The 23,702-nt window shown below is 42.0% G+C and overlaps 1 protein-coding gene across 3 annotated transcripts in view; it reads left to right on the top strand.

Annotated features, from left to right (window-relative positions):
• Nucleotides 1-23,702, top strand: part of Vps13b (vacuolar protein sorting 13 homolog B) — a 470,084-nt gene that overhangs the window by 370,347 nt on the left and 76,035 nt on the right. For 2 of the 3 annotated variants that reach the window (XM_041637454.1, XM_041637452.1), the window contains 4 exons: nucleotides 10,958-11,020; nucleotides 12,000-12,196; nucleotides 20,601-20,782; nucleotides 21,699-22,048. In XM_041637454.1, the coding sequence (XP_041493388.1) occupies nucleotides 10,958-11,020; nucleotides 12,000-12,196; nucleotides 20,601-20,782; nucleotides 21,699-22,048 (792 nt within the window). The remainder of the gene's footprint in view (nucleotides 1-10,957; nucleotides 11,021-11,999; nucleotides 12,197-20,600; nucleotides 20,783-21,698; nucleotides 22,049-23,702) is intronic. The other variant, XM_041637453.1, reaches the window with a different exon arrangement.

Genomic DNA, 23,702 nt, shown 5'->3' with positions numbered 1-23,702 from the left:
GGTATGTGCTAATTATGTTGTCATTTCTTGGTAATTTGATTTGTGGATGTTTGAACTGTGATAACACATACTTAAAGTGGTATCCATTCTGTATTCATAATGAGATCTTTTAAGGTAATAGAGGCCTGAGACTGAGCCTCAAGTATAATCAGGCACATCCTACTTCTTTGTGTTTGTTTTTTTGAGTTTTGAGTTTTTCCTGTATTTTCATTTCTTGACTCTTCAACAGAAAACCTTGTATGGCATCCGACCAGATGCAGGGAAGTTGTCCTTCTTTAGAGCCTTGACATTACCTGGGTCTGTTTGTGTTGTTCACTCTGTCCTTCACTTGGCCTTCTGGAGGAGTCAGGTCATGTGCTATTTGTCTTTGCTCTCCAGTATCTAAGGTAGTACTCAGTGAGTGAAAATCAGCCGAAGTGAAAACTCCAAAAGTACTAGGCTTGTCTAATTGGTTGAGCCTGTCTCCTGAAAGTCTTAGCCAAAGCAAAGCCCTTTCTGCATTCACTGTAGTTAGACTACAGTGAGATCCTTGTGATATTTCTGGTAAGAAATTAATACACAGGCTCTAGAATTGATGCATGTCTGCACTGTGTACAGAGTGCTAGGAGCTCACCAACTAAAAATGTCCATGCACAGCCTAGGATGCTTTTAAGTGCAGTGAGAAATCCTTGTGTCTGATTTTGAAGTTCAGAGATGGAGTACCTTTTAGCTTGAGTGTTAGAAGGGTTGTTTTCTGGCTTTTGCTTTTCTCGGAGGAAGTGTAAGTAGTTGTGAGAGAAGGGGATTTGGGGAAACAGTGAGGAGCAAGGTGATAGCATCTAGAAGCCTGTGCAGCATAAAAGCCAGAAACTGGTCTGCAGAAAGAGCCAAGGGCCAGGATTTGGACTAAATCTTAGAAGTTTGCAGACAAGTTCATTTCGATGAGTCCAAGTTATTCTCCTGAGACATTTACCCAAAAGTGCTAGAAGTCAGCCAAGCACATCAGGAGCTGACGGTGTGGGCACGTGTGTGTCATACACGTGTGTTATCTAGACTGCCCATACTCGGGAGCTGACGGTGTGGGCACGCGTGTGTCATACACGTGTGTTATCTAGACTGCCCATACTCGGGAGCTGACGGTGTGGGCACGCGTGTGTCACACACGTGTGTTATCCAGTCTCCCCCATACTCGAGAGCTGACGGTGTGGGCACGCGTGTGTCACACACGTGTGTTATCCAGTCTGCCCATACTCGGGAGCTGTCGTGCATATGTAGTTTCACATTTCTTCTTTTCCGTTCCTGATACCTACAACTAACTTTTCTTCCTGTCAGAATCAGAAAGCTCAGGTCCTTCTTGCCTGCTGGTCCACATCTTTATAGAACACCGGGATCTCATTCATACTCTGGTGTTCAGCTGTTCGGCTGCACTAATTTAGACTATGAAGATAAACTCAGATTTATCAGGAAAATATGAAATTTGTACATTGGGAGAAAAAATATGCTTTTAAAAACATATTTCAAATCTCTGGTGGCAATCCAAGCTTTTGACTAATTTATTATTACATGTTCCTGAAGTCAAGAATTGTGTGTGTGTTCCTGACACTGGTCCCCAGCTTTCTCTTGTCATGGAAATAATTCATTAATACTGATAAACTAAGTGTGATGTATAGGGTAACTAACTAAAGCATGTTATATATATATACATTTATTATTATTGTACATACACTTATTTGTGTGTGATATGAGGCATATATTAATAGATACTTTATCAAGAAGCATGATGAGTCTGTTTTACACTATGTGAAAATTATTGAGTTAACCATTGAGTTTAAACTATGCTGTGGACAGTAGACTGTTAACATACAAAAGAATAAAGTTTCTAAATACTTAGAGACAGATTAAAATATATTATGAATTTAGGGTTTATATTAGTTTTATTGAAAGAAACCCCATAATAGTAAAATTGTCTCTGTTTTAAGTTAATTTTTAACCAGAAGTTCTTAATATATTGGTATTACTCCTCTTTTGAGAAAAATATGATCTTGAAAGATGTCATATTATACACCTCCACTTGCTTGCTACTTGGTCGCTTGATAAACTGATAAGATAACTGGGCCATGTGTTATGTTTTCTGAAAAAACAGGCCAAACAGAGATCCTAATAAAAGAATGTTACCCATTTCCTTTTAAATACTACAAAGTATTTCTCAGGGCTCTTAAATTACCATATTTTGATACCAAGGGAAAATGAAATCTGGACTTAGAGTCTTGTTTGTACTTAGAGGTTTTCCGGACAGGAAGGCAGTCTGGATGCAGTGCAGTAAGCCGCAATACCAGTGGGGCATCGCAGGTGATGACTGCAGCTGTGCCCTCGCCGCAGCAGAGTGCAACTGCACGCTGGAGTAGTTCCTGTGCAGAAATGGAGTTTGCTTTGCTTTGTCTCCCAAGAGTAGATCATATTAAAATCTTATAAAATCATGATTTCCTGCATTTGAATACTTGTGGTTTCTCAACTGATTCCAATATTATAAGGGTGTGTGTGTGTGTGTGTGTGTGTGTGTGTGTGTGTGTTTCCACATGCATACCCATGTGACTTCCATTAGCTGAAGATGTGTAGAAGCGTCTCCTATTCTTAGAGAACAGACGGAAAGAGAGCTGCATGTTGAAATGTATGCATATGAGCAGAAGCATCAGAGACGAAAACACTTGCACTTTACCTCATTCAATGCCAGGCTTTTACAGTGGAATGGAAACATACAATAAGCAGATTCCGCGGTCAAAATATAATTTTATTAAGTACTAAACACTAAACTTCCATTATTCTATTTGATGACTATGTCTCCTGTTCTGTGTATAAAGAACCGAGTGTAGGAAACAGTCTTCCGAACAGCTGGAGCATGCCCCCAAGTGCACCAGCGCATGCAGAATGGAACAACAGCTGGAGCATGCCCCCAAGTGCACCAGCGCATGCAGAATGGAACAACAGCTGGAGCATGCCCCCAAGTGCACCAGCGCATGCAGAATGGAAGCTCCAGGGCGAGAGAGAAAAGGAAGGAAAAGTAGCTGAGGAGAGGAAGGTGATTTGACCCGAGCCTTTGTGCATATAAGAGGCTTGTTGAACACCCACTGAATAAACTCAGATTAGCCATACTGTGTCAGAAAGACAAAGAAAATATCCTGGAAGCAACCAGAGAAGCAGCTCATGACATATACAGACGGTCGATAAGATTACCGTCTGATTCCTCATCAAATACTGTACAACTAGAAAGCAGGAGAACGCATTCAAAGGGTTGAAAGAATGCTTTTAATTACAGCTCCCCACCTATAGTTTAAATGCCTGAGGGAAATGGCAAAATCGAATGTGTATTCTATGTTCATTTTGTTCCAAAGAATCTTCTTTCTGAAAACCCGAAAGTGCATAAGGACTCACAATGGCTGTGACTGCACCTGGACAAACCAGCCATACACCCAGTGAAGAGGGAAGTGTGGGAGGGCAGAGAATGGGGTGGATGCCATCAAAATATGTGTGTGTGTGTGTGTGTGTGTGTGTGTGTGTGTCAGAGAGAGAGAGAGAGAGAGAGAGAGAGAGAGAGAGAGAGAAATTCTCCAAAAAAATGAGAGATAAAATAGTCTATTTTTCTTCTTTAAATGAAGAACATAATGTTTATAGTCACTGATTATATATCTCTGAAGTTCCCTAACTCATATTAGCCACAGATAACTTATCTGTAAAATGGACATATTTTCCTCACTGAGCTAATATGTAAGAAAAATAGGGAAGTGCAAAGTGGCTTAGTGGGTAGAAGTGCTTTTTCACAAGCTTGCCAACCCGAGTATGGTTCTCTGACCTTCACGCCCACACACATGTGCACACTCTCACAAACAGAAGGGACATGTGGTTGAAAAGCTTAGAATCTCTCTTACCATATTTCCCTCTGTTGTGATCATCAGTTGGCTGGAAGTCCTGGGAAGACTGGTGTGCTGGGAGGAGCAAGGAAAGTCCAAACTCTTCTGTGAGTGGCCTCAGTAACTGAGCCACAAACCAGTCCGACATGGTCATTGAGCTTACCTTGTTCTGTGGTAGGACAACTGAGGCAGAGTTGTGGGCTCCAGTTGCTAAGTCTGTCCTGTCTACCTGGCAGCACAGCTGTACAGGAAAGATGGTCCCTTTGACCCTTTGCCTAGGTGCTGTGGTGCTGATCCCGCACAGGGGGACCGCCTCACCCCAGCAGCCACTGCACAAAGACATGGGAGTCATCATGAGGACAGACGGGCAGTTGTAACTGCTCTTAGTGTTGGCGGCACTAGTGAGTAACAAAAACAAATTAAGTGCCACAATATTCTTAGTACCAAAACTATTTTTAAATGTCCAACACATATGCAACTCTTCCCAAATTAGCTATCGGCTGGCAACAAATTGTGAAATAACATTTTAAATGCATAAATAGATGTACTTTTACCAACTGGCAGATAGACAGCCTAAAATATCCGTATGCAAAGGCCTCATATGCTCAGAGTGCAGTTTGTTACGTATGGCTGGCTAATTTTTTAGATCCTGTCAAATAGTGAATAGGAAAACAAACTGTAATAAAAGAATATATAACCTTGACAGTCATATGAAATGTACCATGTGTTGCATGTGGAACGGCTGCCAGTGAGACCAGTCGACCTGTTCCACTTCCCGTGACTCAGTGCTAGATAGCCAGGCTTTCTAAACTAGCTTTTGGCAACCAAGCTTTCTTGGAATAGTCATCTTTCTTTCAAGTTATTCAGCACAGGCATTTGTAATAAATCCGCAGTTATGGATATATAACTAAAAATCATTCACATGGCCTCCTAAGAGCTCGATCACACAATGCAGAGCCAGCTCTTCCTTGGGAATAATTAATTGTTACCATATGCAGCTGCGAGAACACTGTGACCATGTTCTACTTAGTTTTATTATGTCACTACTTCTCTAGAAACGAGCGGGGTGACGTTAGCTTCCAACTGCAAGACAAAGGAAGATAAGTGAGCTGAAAGCGAGGTTATTTACAAATGGCTTTGATGGCAGAATCGTCTGAATGAGAGAACTAGTCCACAGTGGATGTTTTTAGAGTAGACGGCATTAAAACTGACATTGTTTTCTCTCCACCAACTGTCTCCAGTCATTAATGTGGGGTGTGCATAGTACAGGAGACTGACCAGGGCCTCTTTACACTAGGTGAGAGCTAAACCCAGCTGAAGTAAATCATTTGAAAACTTTTCTCAGAATATACAACGTACTGGCCCATCAAAACCACAGTTCTTAAAGAATAGTCAACGAAGAATCCATGGGATGCAAAAACAGCGATAGGCTCCTCTTCACACCACAGCCGTCGGTGCTGTCTCTTCTCGTCATGACTTAGTTGCCACTCTCTCCCCTTCTCCCTAGTCACCATCCACATTGTGAGATTTAGCCTTTCCTGTCTTAAGTACTGAATTATATCTTTTCCTCTCGGTCCCCTCCAGTCAGATCCCTGTTTCTGTCAGACTCACTCCATCTGGTTATGTCCTCCTCAAGTACTTTCAGTGACTTGAGCAGTTTCTCATTGTCAGAGTCCTCTGCCCACAACCCCAGCCTTCTTAAGTGCCATCGGCTTTCGTGCTCTGTCTTCTTTCCAGTGATCCCTCTCCTCTCGCCTCCTCACTTTCTCATACACCCCCCAAACTTTCCTGCCTTCCGCGTCAGTTACCCCAGCATCCTGATCTCCGAAAGTGTCTCATAGCCTTGCAGCCTGATGACACAACAGCTTCTGCATCTCCTAAGTCATGAAACTGTATGAAGCCCTACGTATAGTTCCTGCATGTTTCCTGCCAGCCTGCTGTGTCTACATACTCTTTTAACCAGTCTGTATTCCTAGCCTTATTTGCACCCTCTTGCAAATCAGTACCCTACAGTTCACTGGTTGCCATCCTTGCATTCTCACTCTGTAGCTGTGTCTCAGCAGTGCACCCCCTTGCACCCTCTGGACTATTTCTACTGGAATGGCTCCTTGGTACTTCCAACTCAGTTTGTCTACGAATGAGCTCGTGGTTGCCTTCCTCTACCCCACCTATGCCACAGATCTCCTCTCCAGAGACAGACTGATCTTGCCCCGCCTAGTAGATGAGATCAGCGTGCACAGAGTTGCTCAGGCCAGCAGCCTCGACATAGGATGGCTCGCTCATATCTGATCAGTTAGTGAGACTGATTGTTATGTCCCAGGAGCCTCTAACATCTCTAGCATAAATCTTCTAATTGGCTGCCTTCTCTCTACACTTACCTCTTAAATCCATTTTCTATAATATCTAGAATCATTTAGAAATATAAATTTTACTATATCATTTCTATGTCTCCAAAGAACATTACAATAAATTGAAATTCTTATTTAGCCTTTAAAATATTTTATGTTTTATGAACCTCATTTTGCAAATTAGGCAGTTGTGGCTTACATTTATTAAGTTGCCCAAGAACTGTGATTATTTGCCAGGACCAGGATTTTTCCCCCATATAGTGTATACTGATCACGATTTTCTCTCGCTCTTCTTCCTGTTCTTCCGCACCTCCCCTCCCATCTTTTCGTCTTTTATTTGAAGAAAAAAAAAAACAGGCTTCTAAGGGACAATAATAAAATGTTATATATTAAGATAAAACAAAAACTAACATCTCAGAATAAGACAAAGCAAGCAGAAGGAGAAGAGCCCAAGGAAAGGCACAAGAAATAGATACAGCTGAAGAGACCTACTAGAGTGCACACTCAGGAATCCCATAAAAACCCTAAACTGGAAGCCATGATATATACCCAAAGGACATGTGGGATGGAATGAGAGAAAAATATGTATAAATATTATAAAAATAAAAAATAAGATAAAAAAAACAAGACCTGACATGACATTATGGGACAAGGAACCTCCTCCAGAGGTGCTCAAGACCAGGATTGTTCCCACATGGAACACTAGTAAGGTTTCTCTGTTTATAACGTTTGGATGAAATGATAATATAAAGATTACCATCTGTACAGCTTTATTTTATCAATAAATTGGTCAGTTTGTATTTGGAACACTGTATAAAATTATCTTTAAAATACTGGAACTCAATAAAAACTCAGATAGAAATTGGGGTTCACACTGAAGATGCATAAAGCAAAGTAGCCAGCCACTGACTGTGACCTCAACCTCAGGAACCTCAGAATGAGACTGTGTCTGACACTGTCTCCTCCCACTTTGTAATCCTCTCTGGTGCTGGGACTAAAGGCGTGCACCACCCAGTCTCTATGGGAACCAGTGTGGCTACTGCCTGGTCTGTCAGGCTGTCCAGTGGGGCTGTTTTACTCTCCCAATCCCCAGGCAAGCTAATTTATTAAAATACAAATGAAATGCCACTACACAATACTAATAATACTTAAGTATCTTTTATTTTAGTGGCAAATACATCTTTTTTATTTTAGAAGGGAAATACATTTTTTAATCTTTTTCCATTTAAAAATTTTTTTGGACAATTTCACACATGTATATGAGAATTTTGGAGCCGAGCAGTGATGGTGCATGCCTTTAATCCCAGCACTCGGGAGGCAGAGGCAGGTGGATCTCCGTGAATTCGAGGCCAGCCTGGTCTATAAGAGCTAGTTCCAGGACAGCTAGGGCATTTACACAGAGAATCCCTGTCTCAAAAAAACAAAAAACTTTGGTCATGCCATCTCTCCGTTGATAGTTTCACACGTGTAAATAAGAATGTTGATCATGTCATCCCTCCATCCCCCCTTTCCTAGTACCTTCCTTTCCTGCCGAAACATTCCCCTTCCCAGAATATCTCCTCCTCCTTCATGTCTTCTTTTGGTTTGTGATCCACAGAGTTTAATTATAGTTGCTTATGCGAACATGGATGAGAGATTATTTTCTGGAATGACACTCCTTCCCCAGGCAGCCATTCACTGCCTGTGGTGCACAGGGAGGAGTGGAAGGCCCTTCTCCAATGATGCATGCTGACAGACCTCATCTTGTGCAGTGCTTGTCCAGGTAACATAACCACAGTGGGTTCACAGCACAGCAGCTGTGCCATACACATCACTGTTCCTGTGGTAAACAGCCCTTCTGATGAAGGCTGAGTGGAACGTTTCTATAAACATGAGTATTCAGAAGGCAGTTGAGCAGAATGACTGTTTAGCAAGACAATATTAATTAATGAAGGTCTGCCCTTTGGCACCTCCCCAGCCATAAGCCCTGGACCTGTTTTACAGAACCAGGCATGAGTTTCCTCTTGTGGAAGAGGCCTCAAATCCGGCCAGAAATCACTGGGTCATCCCCATGATAATTAAGCCATTTTTGCAACAGAGGACGTGTCTTGCCTGGCAAATCCTTCCTGTAGCTGTCATAGATGGATGAGCCTGTTGGTGACTTTTTCTCCTCCAGCTCCCTGAATGCCACAAGCCTTAAAGGAGCTAGCCAATAGGAGCAAAGCTCTCTGGTCAGCTCCATCTCGGTTCCCGTATGTCCTCTGACCAAAGCATATGGTGTTGAAGTCAAATATATCCTTAACTCTTGTAATGTGTGCATAGGCATATAATCGAAATGTTTTCAATGGGCGTTTCATGTGAATAGACTAATGCCCTCCCTTAAGCAATAAAAAGAGGATACATGACTGAAAATCTTGACAACCTCATAACTGGGATGTAGTGGAACCTATTTCTATAGTAGTTTTCTATTGTTTCCAGAATTCTGAGTAGCTTGGAATGTTTGATTGAGGAATAGTAACAGTAGGGTAAGCCCCCGACAAGTTGTGAACTCAGGAGTTTTTCTTTGGCTTTCCTCATTGTTTTAGACTCACACAGTTCTCTTCCTCCACCCCCATGTCAAGACAGCCAGCTTCCATCACCTCTGAATGGCCTAATGACTCCACACTGCCTCCAGCTTAGCCTTTCTTAAGTCAGGTATTGATCCCATTAGAACTTACTGGTGCTTTTTTCCCTTCAAATTTCCAATATGACAGCCAATTTTCATTAGCTATTGTGTGTTAACTCTGATGTAGAGTTTCTGATGTAGAGTCAGAAGCAATTTTTAACCCTCTTCACTGTGTAAACCTCTCCACCAAGACAACTCAGAATTTCACATTCCACTATGTGTGTTATGGATCATGTATTAGCTAAGTATGTTAATGTGTTTTCTAAGCTCCTCCAGTCTTCCACCAAGATTCCTGAACTCCGATCTAAGGTTCCTGCATACCTCATAGCTCACATTTTTCTTCTCCTAGTTATGAGTCCCTTGATCCACAAAGCAGGCTCACTGGCTGTCAGAGAGGAGTTAAAGACTGAGACGTGTTGATCTCTGAGGTCAGTATGGGTAGAGGACCGTGCTTGGTGATTGTGCAGCAGATAAAGCACATGGACCTGTGATGTGGTGCCCTTAAAGTCCAAATTCAAGATTTATTTTATGAAAGTTCAGCTCAATGGTTTGTTTTTTGTTTTTGTTTTTGTTTTTTTAATCTAAAAACGAGCTAGAGAGATGTCTTAAGGGTTAAAAATACTTGCTCTTACAGAAGACCACAGGGAGACTCACAAACACTGGGACTCCAGTTCCAGAGATTCTGATGCCCCCTTCTGGTCTCTGTGGTTACTTCAGGGAAATGTTCATACACATACATTTTCTTAAACACCTAACAAGCAGAACTTATCACTTGCCAGATTGCAATAGCATTCAAGCTCCTGGGCTCTTTGGGCAGGAGTAAGGTCTAAGTGCTAACGTTCATTATGGGCTCAATGTATGCTAATGAGTTGCTTTGCCTCATTTCATTCGTACAGAAAAGCATGACAATACCTACATCATTATCCACTTTTTAGAGGAACTAATGTTAGAAAAATCAGTTTGTCACAAAAAAACCGTAGCAAGTGGAGCTGGTATTTAAATCCCAATATCTCTGACTACAAACTTTGTGGCAAACTGATATAGGCTGAATTACCCATATCCATTCAGTGTGTGAATGTCTGCTCATCACGTGTGAAGTATGCACTCATTTTTTGAGCATCTCTCTCAACATTTGCCGTACACCATAAGATCTGTCTGTAGGGCATTTGCTTAATTAGTGACTCATGGGGGAGGACCCAGCCCATTGTAGTGGTGCTATTCCTGGGCTGGGGTCCGCAATTCTATAAGAAAACAGGCTGAGCAATCCAGTAAGCAGTACTCCGTCGTGGCCTCTGTATCAGATTCTGCCTCCAGGTTCCATCCCTCTGTGAGCTGTTGTCCTGACTCCCTTCGGTGTCAGTGTGGAAGTGTAAACCAAATAAACCCTCTCCTCCCCAACCCTCTTTTGATCATGGTGTCTCATCACAGCAATAGTAACCCTAAGAAACTGTCTAAGCCTGCGAACCTGAGTTCAGTGAAAAGCCAGTATAGCAGCCTTTGCCTGTAATCCCAACGCTGGAAGGCAGAAGTGGAAGGATCCCTGAGGATCCTTGCTGGCCAGCCAGTGAGCTCCAGATTCAATAATGTGAAGTGTGACGAAGGAAGACACGATGCTCTCCATCCTTCACGTGTGTGTGTGTGTGTATGACACACATGTACATCATACTCTCTCACTTCACAGTAACAGTAAAACAGAAGCTTAGAAATAAACGAAGATACACAGCCCTTAATTCACAGTACCTAGGAATGTCTCTTCCCACATACCTGTGCAAAAACTAGAGCTGTCAACCTTCTTCAGCTGCCAGATTAATAAATAAATTATTCCATTGTTACATATTTGCTAAATTAGAATTTCTTGAGTATTATTAAAGTTCGGTAGCATTTTCATGTCTGCAGGTCAGTTTTGTTTATTCTGTGAAATAGTTGCTTTGAAGGTCTGTGCTTCAGCCTGTGCAGGCTGGTGTCTCACGGGTGCTATGGAAAGCATCGGCTCCTCAGTCAGAGTCAAAGCCTGCATTAGCGGACAGCCCAGCAAGCAATGTGAGCGTCACATTCTGTGGGTTCTCCTTGCTTTCTAACAGTGCTATGCAGAAAGGCCCTGGGGAAATGCTGTGTTGCCGTGGTGGACACTGGGTGCAGCTGAGGTATGTGGAGCTGGTGGTGTCTCTTTAAGGCACATATGTTTTCTTCCATACGCTTCCCAGTTGGTTTATAGGAGCTGTCTCCTGTCTGAACAACTTGTGCCTGATCTCTCATTGAGTCTTGCCTGGCTTGCCCTGTCTGCTTTTTTATTTTTTTATTTTTACCAATGACATTTTTTTCCTGATTGCTGAATTTTGTTGCATACATAGCAATACTTTGCTGTTTAAAAATCAAAATGTGGCAGCTTTCTTTTCTCTTAGCTTTCACTCTGTGGTCTTTACAGATTTGGTCCTGTGTTTACGTTTGTGGAACAGTGATGCGGGTCTCACTTTTCGTCCTTACACTTCCGTCTTCCGGCTGCCTGTCTGGAAGTGTGCCCTTACTTCACCAGTACTTGCTGCTCCCTGCTTTGCTATTCTCGTCCTTTAATCTATTTGTATCTTAAGTTCAGCCCTAGCTTTGAAATAATGGAGGTTTAGAAAAAGTATTGAGTTTGTTGTCCATTGGTTTTCTTTTGTGTAGAAAAGTGTGGGTGTTTTTCTGCTATTAAGTGAGTCTTTCTTTTAAATGAGCCCTCTAGAGTAAACAGGGGTAACGTGACTGAAAAGAACATCCTGCAGCATTTTCTTATACCTTATCTTCCTGTCACGTCATAAGGTTATAGCTTCTTTGGTAGTTTAATTTGCATTTTGGAGCATGTACAGATCATGATGTTAGTTTTATATTTTTAAGATTTTATTTATGTATTTTGTGTGTATGGTTGTTTTGCCTGTGTATTTGTCTATGCATCATGTACATGTGTGTGCCCTCAAAGGTCAGAAGAGGGTGTCAGATCCCCTGGGTCTGGAGTTACAGACAGTTGTGAGCCACCATGTTGGTGCTGGAGATTGAACCTGTGTCCCCTGATGGAACGCTAAGCCATCTCCGAGCCCATAGTTTCTAATTTATAACTTCTCATTTTTTTTCTCTGTTTTCCTATAGGTCCCTTGTAGTTTGGAATATTGGGATGAACTCCAGAAGGTCTTCGTTTCATTCCAAGAATTCAGCCTGTCTGAAAGCAAAGTCTGTGAATTGCAGTTGCCAGACATCAGTCTTGTGAGTGACCAGAAGAAACTGGTGTCCTCCGATCTGTGGAGAATTGTTCTGAACAACAATCAGAATGCAGCAGATGACCAGAGGTAACAGAGGCAGACGAGAGAGGAGGGCAGCAGACAGCTATTGGGCATGTGCCTGACGAGAGACAAAGGAGGTGGAACTCAGTTCTGCTGCTTGTCTTTGATCACAGTATAGTCTAAGAGGCCGGGAAAGAACCTGTTACCTAAATATAAAATTAAAATAATGTATAGTGTCAGTCGAACAAAACATTCCATCATTCTGAGCCAAAAACATAGAGGAAATGGCCTGATGGGCTCTTGATGTAGTACTCAGAATGGTGAAAATAAACCTGGGACAGTAAACGGAGGATCGTGTAAGTGTAATTGTACATATATAAAGTCAAACTTTGAAAATATATTCATCTTTAATGATTTTTTTTTAAACTTTAAGAGGTAAATCTGCAGATGCTAGGAACATTTGACCAACCAAGATCAAGCTGCTGGCATTTGCAGCTGTGAAGTCACAGCTGTCGTGATGGATTCTAGAAGCTACAAGCCACAGATATTCTTGATCACATCTCCAAAGCTTCCTAGACACATTATAATTCCAAATTATGCCCATTTCTATTATTTGCCTTTTTGGTGTACGTCTAGTCTTAAAGCTGTTCAGCAGGTCTCCTGCTAAGTAAGCCTTTGTGCTTACGCTGTCATGAAAGAGAAGAAAAAGAATGTGACCTCAGCCCTCCCTGGACCGTAGGCTGTGTGCAGTGAGTGCTGCTGCTCTTTCCTTTCAGTGTCTTACCTTCAGGCCTCCTCGAGGGTTAGCCTTAGTGCTTGCTGCCTTAGCTCCCTTGTAGTAGAGGAAGCTATGGTGTAGAGATACTGGATAAAATTAATTTGGGTGTGATGGTGGTAACTGGGATGTGGCCTGGTTGTACTAGAGGAAGCTATGATGGTGGCCAGGATATGGAAACCAAGGTGGTAAGGAGGAGGACATGATGGTTACAATGAAAGAGGCAATTTTTGTGGAGGTAACTGTGGTGGTGGTGGAAACTATGATTGTGTGTGCAGTTATGGTGGACAACTACAGTCAGATTCGGGTCACCATGAGGACAGTGTTGGTCAAGGACACTCAGGCAGTCCCTGTGGTGGTAGAAGTGTGGAGTGAGGTAGCTGAAGGTTTTTAAGGACAGCAGAAAGGGGCTGCTACATTTCTTAGCAGGAGAGAGCAGGGAACTGTCAGGAAAGCTGCAGGTTACTCTGAGAAAATGGTCCCAAATGCACTAGAGGAACTTAAAAAGTCTGCCACAGTCAGAAATGTCACTGCAGTTGTTGGAGAAAGGTCCCTAGTTAGTTCTCGGCTGCTCAGCCCCAAAATAATCACACAGAAACTATATTACTTAAATCACTGCTTGGCCCATTAGCTCTAGCTTTTTAATAGCTAACTCTTACATCTTAATTTAACCCATCTCCATTAATCTGTGCATCACCATAAGGTCATGGCCTACCAGCAAAGTTTTAGCATGTCTGTCTCCAGTGGGGCTCCATGGCTTCTCTTGGGCTCTGCCTTCTACCTCCCAGCATTCTGTTTAGTTTTCTCTGCCTAGATAAGTTCTGCCCTACCAACAGGCCCAGGCAGTTTCTTTATTCACCAATGGCATCCAGAGCATACAGAGGGGACTCCCACATCAGCAGCATAAGCAGAAAACCCTTCTTCTCGGGACAGAGAGCACAGCTATTGATTAATGAAGTGTAGGGTTCATTAGTGTGCATGTCCAAGGTCTTTCCTGTGTTGTAGCTTTGCCTGTTTCTTTCTCTCTTCATTGAATCACGTAGTTGTGATTGTGGTAGTAGTGCCAGGAATCAGAATTAAAGAGTGTTTAACTTTTCAGGTCTGCATTGTTCAGTCTTTTCATATTTTGGTGTAGAGATTTGTAGTAATAGGGGCGGCGGGGCTGCGTTCCCAGCACCCCGGCCGCCTGCTTGGCTAGCTTATGCCCCGAAATAACAACACACAAACTGTATTCATTTAAACACTGCTTGGCCCTTTAAGCTCTAGCCCTTACTGGCTAATTCTGATATCCCAATCAACCCATCTCTAATAATCTGTGAGAACCGGTCTTACCGGGAAGATTCTAGCCTAGTGCATCCTGGGTCGGAGCTTCATGGCGTGTGTCTGCCCGGGAGCGGGGCATGGCGTCTCTCTCAGGCATCTGCTCCCAAGAGGAGAGCTGTCGAGTCTGAGCTCACTTCCTCTTCCTCCCAGCGTTCTGTTCTGTTTACTCCTCCCACCTATCCTCTAACCAATAAAATGGGCCAAGGCAGTTCCTTTATTAGCCAATGACCTTCCTCCATTTCCCCTTTTTTGGTTTAAACAAAAAAAAAAAAAGGCTTTAACTTTAACATAGCAAAATTACATATAACAAAACAGTTATCAAGTAAAAGTTACAATAATCTTTATCATAACTAAGGAAAACTATAACTAACTATTAGCAAACAAGAAAAAAGCAACTTTTAAAACTCTAGAAATGAAGCCGGGCGGTGGTGGCGCACGCCTTTAATCCCAGCACTCGGGAGGCAGAGGCAGGCGGATCTCTGTGAGTTCGAGACCAGCCTGGTCTACAAGAGCTAGTTCCAGGACAGGCTCCAAAACCACAGAGAAACCCTGTCTCGAAAAAAAAAAAAAAAAAAAAAAAAAAAAAAAAAAAAAAAACTCTAGAAATGACAGAGACATCTTGCTGCCTGGACAGTCACCCAAAGTTCCTCTGTACCGTTGGGGCATCCATCTTCAGCCTTCAGGCCCATGCTATCCAGCAGACATTTCCATAAAGCAGGAAAATTCAAAGTTCAGTCACTATCTGTTGTGTCCTGCAGAATGTCTCACAGACTCTTTCATGAATCAAGAACCCTGAAAGATCATCTCACCTTAGGCAAGTTCAGTAGTCCTCTCTCTGCGGGTTCTCTGTGTCCAGTTTATGCAATAGTCCAGGCAAGAGCAGTTTCTTGCCCAAATGGCTATCAAACTCCATAAGGTGCCTCTTCGATGCCCATCTTCCTCTTGAAGTACATTGGTGCTGCCAGGAGCAGAGTGTCTCATTGTCGTGAAAAGTCCTCAGTTATTAAAACATTAAATGTCCTATTCTGTAATCTTTGAAAGACATGAAGAATGTCTATCTAAAATATATCTCTATATATCTAGAAAATCTAACTAACATGACTACAAGCTTTACTATTATCGATGATTATCCATTAACCACCTATATTTCTTAATTATACATTACATTTTTAAATGAACTACACAATCACAATACCTTAATCAAAATCAGAAACACTTATACATATAACAAAATTGACCTTAAATCTCTATCAATAAAGCAAAATCTATACTAATGTAAATTATTCATATCTATATCATATCCCCCTTAAAATGTAAAAGAACGTTTATAAACCATATTTGGGAATATGGGCGCAGTTTTTTCTCTCCAAACTGCTTCCTGCTGAATGGGGGCGTCGTTAATTAGGTCTTTCATGGTATAACCTGTGTGCTAGTTTCATCTCAGTTGGCAGTTGAGCGAAGCAATATTCTGAAGATGTTCACTGCAACATCAGGAGGGCGTGGTCCATCATACCAAATCAGAATAGAAGAAATGAACAGCGTCTCATCCTCTGTGAAAACAAAATAAGAAACTCCTTTCCAAAGTATCATATCCTTAGATCCAAATTCAAAATATCTATGTTCGATTAGTTCAGCAGCATTTATAAATAAATATCCTTTAGCAGCTGTTGCTCCTTCCTCAGCATTCAAATAATTCAAAGAGAGCATAATAGCATACAGTATCAAAATTCTCTGTGTATTTTCCATCTTTGTGCAGCTTTGTTTTAACCTCTATTTTGTTTATTTTTACTTTTAACTCTTTGCTTTTTGAGACAGGTTCTCTGTATCTTTGACCTGAAGTAACTCTGTAGACCAGGCTGTCTTTGAACTCTCAGAGATCCGCCTGTCTCTGCCTCCCAGGCATTGGGATTAAAGGTGTAAGCTACTACACCTTGAACTCACAGAGATCTGTTTGTCTCTGCTTTCTAGGCACTGGGATTAAAGGCGTGTGCTACCACACACAACAACTCTCTTCCTTTTTTTGTTTTTTACTTTAAGAACTTCAACTTTTAGTCTGCATATATTTTTAACACACTTTAAACCATTCAGAAATTTTCTCTGTCTTTGAATCTCTCTTTACTGTATATCTCTCTTTTTCTGACCACATGAGTCTTTAATTTACCAAGCAATATCAGTAGGACTAAAGCCGTGGCTTTGCCAGCTAGATCCAGTCCATTCCTTAGCTTTCCAGCCTCATGGCTGAGGTACTGGCTGTAGCCAGCAAGCGAGCTTCAGCAGCCTGTGCTTGCAAACCGCACAAGCCGCCTGCGTAAAAGAGTCAGAGATTGCCCTGGCAGGACAGCCCAGAAAGCCGGCATTTTTAAACGGCGCAGCTTTTTTCCTGCTATGGCTGAAAACCGAAAAGTATGTGTTCAGCTTTTCGTCAACACCATTTAAGTGTTTCGTGGCAGGACCTCTTAATGAGCTGCAGGCTTTGCAACTAAAGCTGAGTCAGGAAGCCTCTCTTAGATGAGGCGCTTGCTTGCCTCTAGCAAGCAGAGTAGAACCGAGAAATTGCTGCTACCAAGAAACCAGGCACAATGCTTTCATTTTGTTCTAGAATTACTTCCCAAGCTGTCTCAGGCTTTATGTGGAAGCAGTTGTCCATGTGGGCGCCATATGTAGTAATAGGGGCGGCGGGGCTGCGTTCCCAGCACCCGGCTGCCTGCTCGGCCAGCTTATGCCCCGAAATAACAACACACAAACTGTATTCATTTAAACACTGCTTGGCCCTTTAAGCTCTAGCCCTTACTGGCTAATTCTGATATCCCAATCAACCCATCTCTAATAATCTGTGAGAACCGGTCTTACCGGGAAGATTCTAGCCTAGTGCATCCTGGGTCGGAGCTTCATGGCGTGTGTCTGCCCGGGAGCGGGGCATGGCGTCTCTCTCAGGCATCTGCTCCCAAGAGGAGAGCTGTCGAGTCTGAGCTCACTTCCTCTTCCTCCCAGCGTTCTGTTCTGTTTACTCCTCCCACCTATCCTCTAACCAATAAAATGGGCCAAGGCAGTTCCTTTATTAGCCAATGACCTTCCTCCATCAGAGATTGTTGAAGGTCTTTTCTTGTAAGTTAGCAAGTAAATATCATTGTTAATTACAGTTTTGTATAATCTTTCCTAAAATTAACTATAGAGAAACACCTACTGACTTCCTGTTTAAGAGGACTCATTCTCCTGTTTCTGAAACTATGATGGATGGGCATGGCATATAGGGAGGATAGATGCTTGTTGGCTTGCAATGTGTGCTTAGATAGTTAAGTTTGGGTAATAAATTAACATATTGTGAATTTAATAGGATTAAGAATTCTTTAAAATGAAAAAAATCAAAAGTTAATGTTTGATTTATGTACATTTTCTTTCAAAATGTAATCATGATTTTAGGTGTGTTAGATTTATTGAGTTTTAACTGTGTTAAGAACTTCCCTGTTCCACATTTACATGGTCTCATTGAAACTGCTGACGGTAGTTTTGGGGGTAACCCATGTCTGTTGCTCTGCTTGGTTTCGGGAGAGGGACAATAGATGTTTTCCACCTCCCACTTTAACATTCTTGACTGATGGTACAGACCACCGAGGTCTCTGAGCAAACTCGGGGTACCTGGTTTTATTCTGTTTTCAAAGCTAGTCTAGGCTGTTTCTAGGCTAGTCTTATAGCCTAGAAGCCATCAACCTTCAGTCACTTTCTTTGCTTATTATTGGTTTTTTTTTTTTGGAGTTTTTTTTGTCCCATACAAGTTTTCAGAGCTAAAAAATAAAATTCACTAAATGAACCCCTAACTTGCCAACATACTTTTCCTGATTTACCATATACATCTTGCTACATGAAAACAAGGATAATTCAAGTGCCACTCTCCAAAATAAGTATAGCTTCCCACGTCTCCATATCCCATTGGATAGTCTGAGATTCCCTAAGAGCTCAATGCCTGTCCTATGTATTTCAACCCCAAACATGGTGCTGTGAGTTACAGTTAGTCTGGAAGGCCCCGACTGAAGAGATTTAGAATGTGAGGTCATATATCTGCAAAGTCACGTCAGCTGCCTTGCTCCAGTCAGTGCTTAAAAATTCATCCGAATCCTAAATGAACAGCCTGCTGTTTACCCTTTCTTTGGCAGTTGAACGCTGAGTTCAAAATTTTACTTGGTTTTTTTTAACTGCTAAGCAAAACAAGCAATAAAAAGGATGACAGGGAAAAAATAAATTACCATTACTGTGTTTTCCTAAAAGGAATATAAATACATTTTATGCAATTTCTAGAAAGAAAACATTTATCCTTGGATAATGTGTCAATATTACATGCAAGGACTGGGCTGTAGTTCCGTGGTAGTGTGTGCCTAGCATATCCAAGGCCCTGGGTTTTCTTATCAACACCAGAACAACAAAAACTTGAATGTAAACAGATGCTTTTATAGTTAGGACTGATGTGTTTGTCCAGCACTCTTATGACTAGAGATGTTCTTACCATAATCCTCTCAGTGGTTAAAGACAGATCAGCTCAGACTCTTGTGCTTTACTATAATAAGGAAGGTCATGTGAATAAAAAAAAGTCTCATGGACCAGAGAGAAGAGGGGAGGGGAGCGGAAGAGTCCACAGCCTCTTGCCTGCAGTTGAGAATAAGTAGGCAGATTGACAATGGCGTCCCTGGACATGTGTGAATAGCAGGATGCCCCTCAGAGAACTTGACAATGGCATCCCTGGATGTGTGTGAATAGCAGGATAAACCATGTAGAGATGCTGAGATCAACTGAGGGCTTCACTGGTAAAGACTGATTATTGTTGGGAGGTGTGCCACTTTTAGGGATTCACTCCTAAAGAGCTTATATGAATGAATTTGTAGATATTATATCAGACCTCCCTACACTGCCATTAAGATAGGATCAGTTTACATGCCGACATTCTGAATTCCCCTTATTTAAAGCATTCATGACCTTCTATAGGCCACCCAGAAAAACTGAGAAGTAACCCTTTGGCCACTCTGGAGACCCGGCTGTGTAAAAGCCCTCTGTGGTGCAGCCTCTGTTCTGTTCTCAACTGCTCCAAACATCTGCATTTACAGCTTAACTTCACTGTGGGTCAGCACAGTGCTAGGTCATGAGCTCCACCTATCTCTAGAGTTTTTGCCTCTAGGAACTGTTTCCCAGCCTGTTACAAGTGAGCAGTGTCAAGCACCCTGTAAACACTCTGATTGGCCTATTCTGAAGGGATAAAGTGTTCAAATATAAATAGTATAAGTTGTGAGGTTTGGGGTTTTACTTCCTATTTCTGCCTAGTTCCTGCAGCTTCTTTACAGTGGTGTGTCAAGTGCATGAACAACTGATATGTCACTCCTTCTACAAGTATACGTTTGATTTTAACCCTGACGATGATATTTGAACCTCACACACAAATTCATAGAAAGTTGCTCAAACCGGCATTTTCGCTTAGAGACATTGTAAAAATTCCTCGTGTTGGGCACAGTGATGCACGCCCGCCATGGCAGCACTTGGAAGACAGAGGCCAGAGGACTGGGCATCCCAGGGCAGCCTGTGCTACAGACCAGCTTTGTCTGAGAGCATAGCTGCAGCTTGTGCTGTTGTGGTGCCCTGGAGTTTGTATTCTGTCTGTAGTCAGTGTTGGTTTACTAGCCTATAGTGCATGCTACATTCCACGCTATCCTTCTGAGCTCCTGTCCCATGTCCACTCCCTGTACAAGCAGTGTGTCACCAGTTAGGGTGTGCGTTCTTCTGAGACTGGATGACTTCACTCTTCGTTTTAACCAGACCACTATAAAATGTAGCTTTAAGAGGATGACCAAGTGAAGAGAGAATTCTTGTCGTGTCGTTAGCCAAAGGACCACTTTCAAAAGTCTATCTATGCCACTCAATGCAGTATCCAGTGGGTCCTCGATACAGAGTGTAGATTATTAACTCACGGAATATAAGTGTGGACAGTAGAGAAAAGTAAAGCAATAATGGGACATTTGCACGGGCCCAGGAAGTCTCAGGCTTTAAACAGCAGGGCCATGCTCAGAGCTGTGGTCTCCTTGCACCAATATGACAGCAAACTGTCCATCAGTTCTGTGAAATGAGTATAGGGAAAATGGGATGTGATGTAAGTAAACAGGCGTGGAGACTGGAGAATAGTTTAGAAGCTTTCTGCAAATAATCCAAATAGAATATTCAACATAAAGTGAACAACAACAAAAGAAAAACAAACTCTTGTGTGTGAGTGAGTACCACATAATACTTGATGATTAACATATTGACTGTAGGATTTTCGGTCATGGCTGTAGAAAGACATTGTGCTCTTGTGATGCTGGGAAGTAGAGGTCCCTGAGCTGCTTTTGTCTTCCACAGCTCTGCGAGTGAATCTGGTTCTCAGAGCACCTGTGAGCCACTTGTAACTCCAACAGCCCTGGCTGCTTGCACCAGAGTCGACTCCTGTTTCACCCCATGGTTTGTCCCGTCTCTGTGCATGTCATTCCAGTTCGCTCACCTGGAGTTTCGTCTTTGCCATCACTTGGACCAGCTAGGCACAGGTATGCACCACTTCAGCGTCCAGAGGGCATCTGCTCAGTACCGTGGCACTTGGTGTTCTCCACATGGTGAGAGCTTTACCGCACCAGCCCTGGGCACTGGCAGATTCATCCTAAGGCTGATCTGGCACAACAGGTGTGACCCCTACTCCTCACTGAGTGGCATTGTGGTGACATGTTTTGACGTGTTTCCTAAGAGAAGTTTCAAGAAAGTTTTTTTTTAATTACTGTTATTCTAATTACAATATTTTTGGAAGAAATACATGTTTTAGTCTGAATCCTACATTAATGGGAAATAGATCCCAAAAATACTTGGTGTTTATCACCTGAGTTCAAGATGCCTATCCTATAAAAGATAGGCACATTCTCATGAAATTACAAGACTCGTAATTTTACACATTTTAAAAAAATATGAATAAACTCCCCCACCTAGCAAAAGTAGGCTCCTATAAATTCCCAGTATTGCTTGAATAATTACTTCTCAGGTGTTGTGTTCAGTATCAATGCTTTTCTAGTTAATATAGTTTTAGGTTTTGGGTTTTCAACCTACATGTCATGGAAAAAGAGAGGGAGATTAAAACTGGACATAGCTTCTGCTCAGCATGTTGCCTTTTCAGCAAGAATAGAGTTTACCTGCTTTTTTCCTGAGTCACATCTTTGTTTAGAGATTTAGATGGTTGTCTGCTCCTGTTGCTGTGATCAACAGCTCTATCTGTGGAAGCGATGACAGCCTTTGACAAAACAATGTATCTGCAGTGTCAGCCGGTCCTTCAAAGACTGTAACAGCTTAAAAACAGTTGTTTACACTTATGAATACCAAGTTCTAAATTCAAAGCCAATTGGGCCACTTAAGTCACCTCCTTTGTTTGCACGCAGAATCGGCACATCCTAATTGCTGTTTGTCTTGTTTCCTTCCAAGCTTCACCACGGCATCTCCAGCCGTTCATTCCTGATAAAAATGTGCCCTCCGAACTGGAGTACATGGTGATTTCCTTCAAAGAACCAACCCTGTATCTTCGACAGTGGAGCAGCGATTCTGTCTGCCAGGAGATCCGGTTCTCATCGCAGGTGGACTGTAGGCTTCTGGAGTGCAGAAACGTCACGATGCAAACTGTGGTGCATCCCTTCGGCATCTCGGGGCAGATCGCGCTCTCTGACGACAGAGTGCAGAGGGTGCTCGACGGCACCGTGATCATGGACTCCGTGCTTGTCAACTTCGGGCAGCATGTGGTTCACTCCCTGAACACAGCGATACAAGCTTGGCAGCAGGTATGCACATTCCCCAGCAGTGTGCGGCTTAGCCACGTTTGGTCTGTCATTACACTCTCCATGTTATTAGCGAGAGAATGGAACATTTGACTGGCACCACCGTATGCTGGCCTTCTTTGTCTAGGTAAAGTGATGCGAAGCTTCTCTTCAGAAAACTTTGGAGGATGTGGGTTCACACACACCAGAGATGTTGCCCATCCACTCCTGACTAGTACACCACATCTGGGTGGAAAGTAACATAGTCAAGAATTTGTTTGAAGTCCTATGGCTTTATTTAGCTAAGCTTCAACTTCGGTATATTCCAGAGTGTCTGAATGTTCAGTGCAGAAATGAAGGCCTTACAGTAAGCCTTCCAGATTCTCAGACAGAAACATAATGCAGTCTAGTCTTTTCCTTTGCTGACATCCTGCCTTTTTATCCACTAGAATATTCTTACATTCATTGAGAATTGTAGTAACTTTAATAACTGTCCTTGTACTTTTATAAGAAATTATTCATATCAAAAAACAGAAGATGTATAAACCAATCCTGAATGACTTATTTAAAATGGAAAACCTGCCAGTGTCTGGCACCATGGAAACAGTCCCATTGGATGTTTGGATGATAATACATGCAGAGATGCAGAATAAGTCACTTCTGCTTGTGCGCTGTTTTCATTGCTGCATCGTCCCCATTTTGTGCACCCTCCTGTGCCTACCTCTCCGCACGGGCACTAGGCAGTGTGGGGAGGGTGTCTGCTCTGTAAAGGAGTTCAAGGAAGAGAACTCAGCGGAAATTTTTATAGGAATAACTTGAGGATCTTTATGGAAAGAATTTTATGAAATAAATAATTCTAAATAATTTTTAAGTTATCCAACCTAAAATGTTTATGAGAATTAGATTTTTTATAAATAAAATTTGATGTTCACTTTATACTCATGAAGACCTATACAAGACTAAGGAATTAATTGCTTGACATGGTACTACAATAGCAAAGGGAAAGAAGATAACACATCTGGTTTATATTTTAAGTCTTTTTTAAGGGCATTCCATGGTTTTCTTGTTGCAAAGGACATGCGTAAAATAAGAGCTAGTGTGATCTAAATCTTTGCAGCTGGTTCAAATAGCAATGTGAAAAAAACTTCCATAGCTCCAATTTTTAGGGTTTTTTTTTCATATTTTGAACAATGCATTTAATAAAAAACAAACATAGAAAATAGAAAAGAATTCTTGATAGAAGAATTCAACCCAGGACATTTTTGTCTTGGTATCAGAGCTTTTAAAGAAGACTCATGTGGCAACTACTGCAAAATGGCCTTCAAAATATCAGTTTTCTCCCAGAGAAAAAATGTTCTCCTAGACACAGCTATACACATAAATAAAATGTGGTACATAAATATTTAAATGTCTTAAACCACATCAGACTGCAAATGACTGACTGGCTGACGCAGAGCCTTGCAGGAACACTCCATTAAGTAGAGCCATGTGTCACACAGGAGACTGCTGACAGGTACATTCTAGGAATAGTTGGTTCTGATTTATACAGGGATTTGGCAATGTTAACATGAGCCACAGAGGATATGCTTCTGTAATTGTTGCTGTAATTTTCTTGTTTCCTCCCATGTCAAGGGTACTTGCCACCAAGTTTTAATGTGGTAGGCGTCGAACCCTACGT

The sequence above is a fragment of the Microtus oregoni genome, unplaced genomic scaffold, assembly GCF_018167655.1.
Source record: "Microtus oregoni isolate MIOR12 unplaced genomic scaffold, Mior012 000053F_ref0000044, whole genome shotgun sequence".
In the NCBI taxonomy this organism is placed as follows: domain Eukaryota; kingdom Metazoa; phylum Chordata; class Mammalia; order Rodentia; family Cricetidae; genus Microtus; species Microtus oregoni.
Note: the sequence above shows the minus strand (reverse complement) of the source record. Positions and strands in the feature narration are given on the sequence as shown.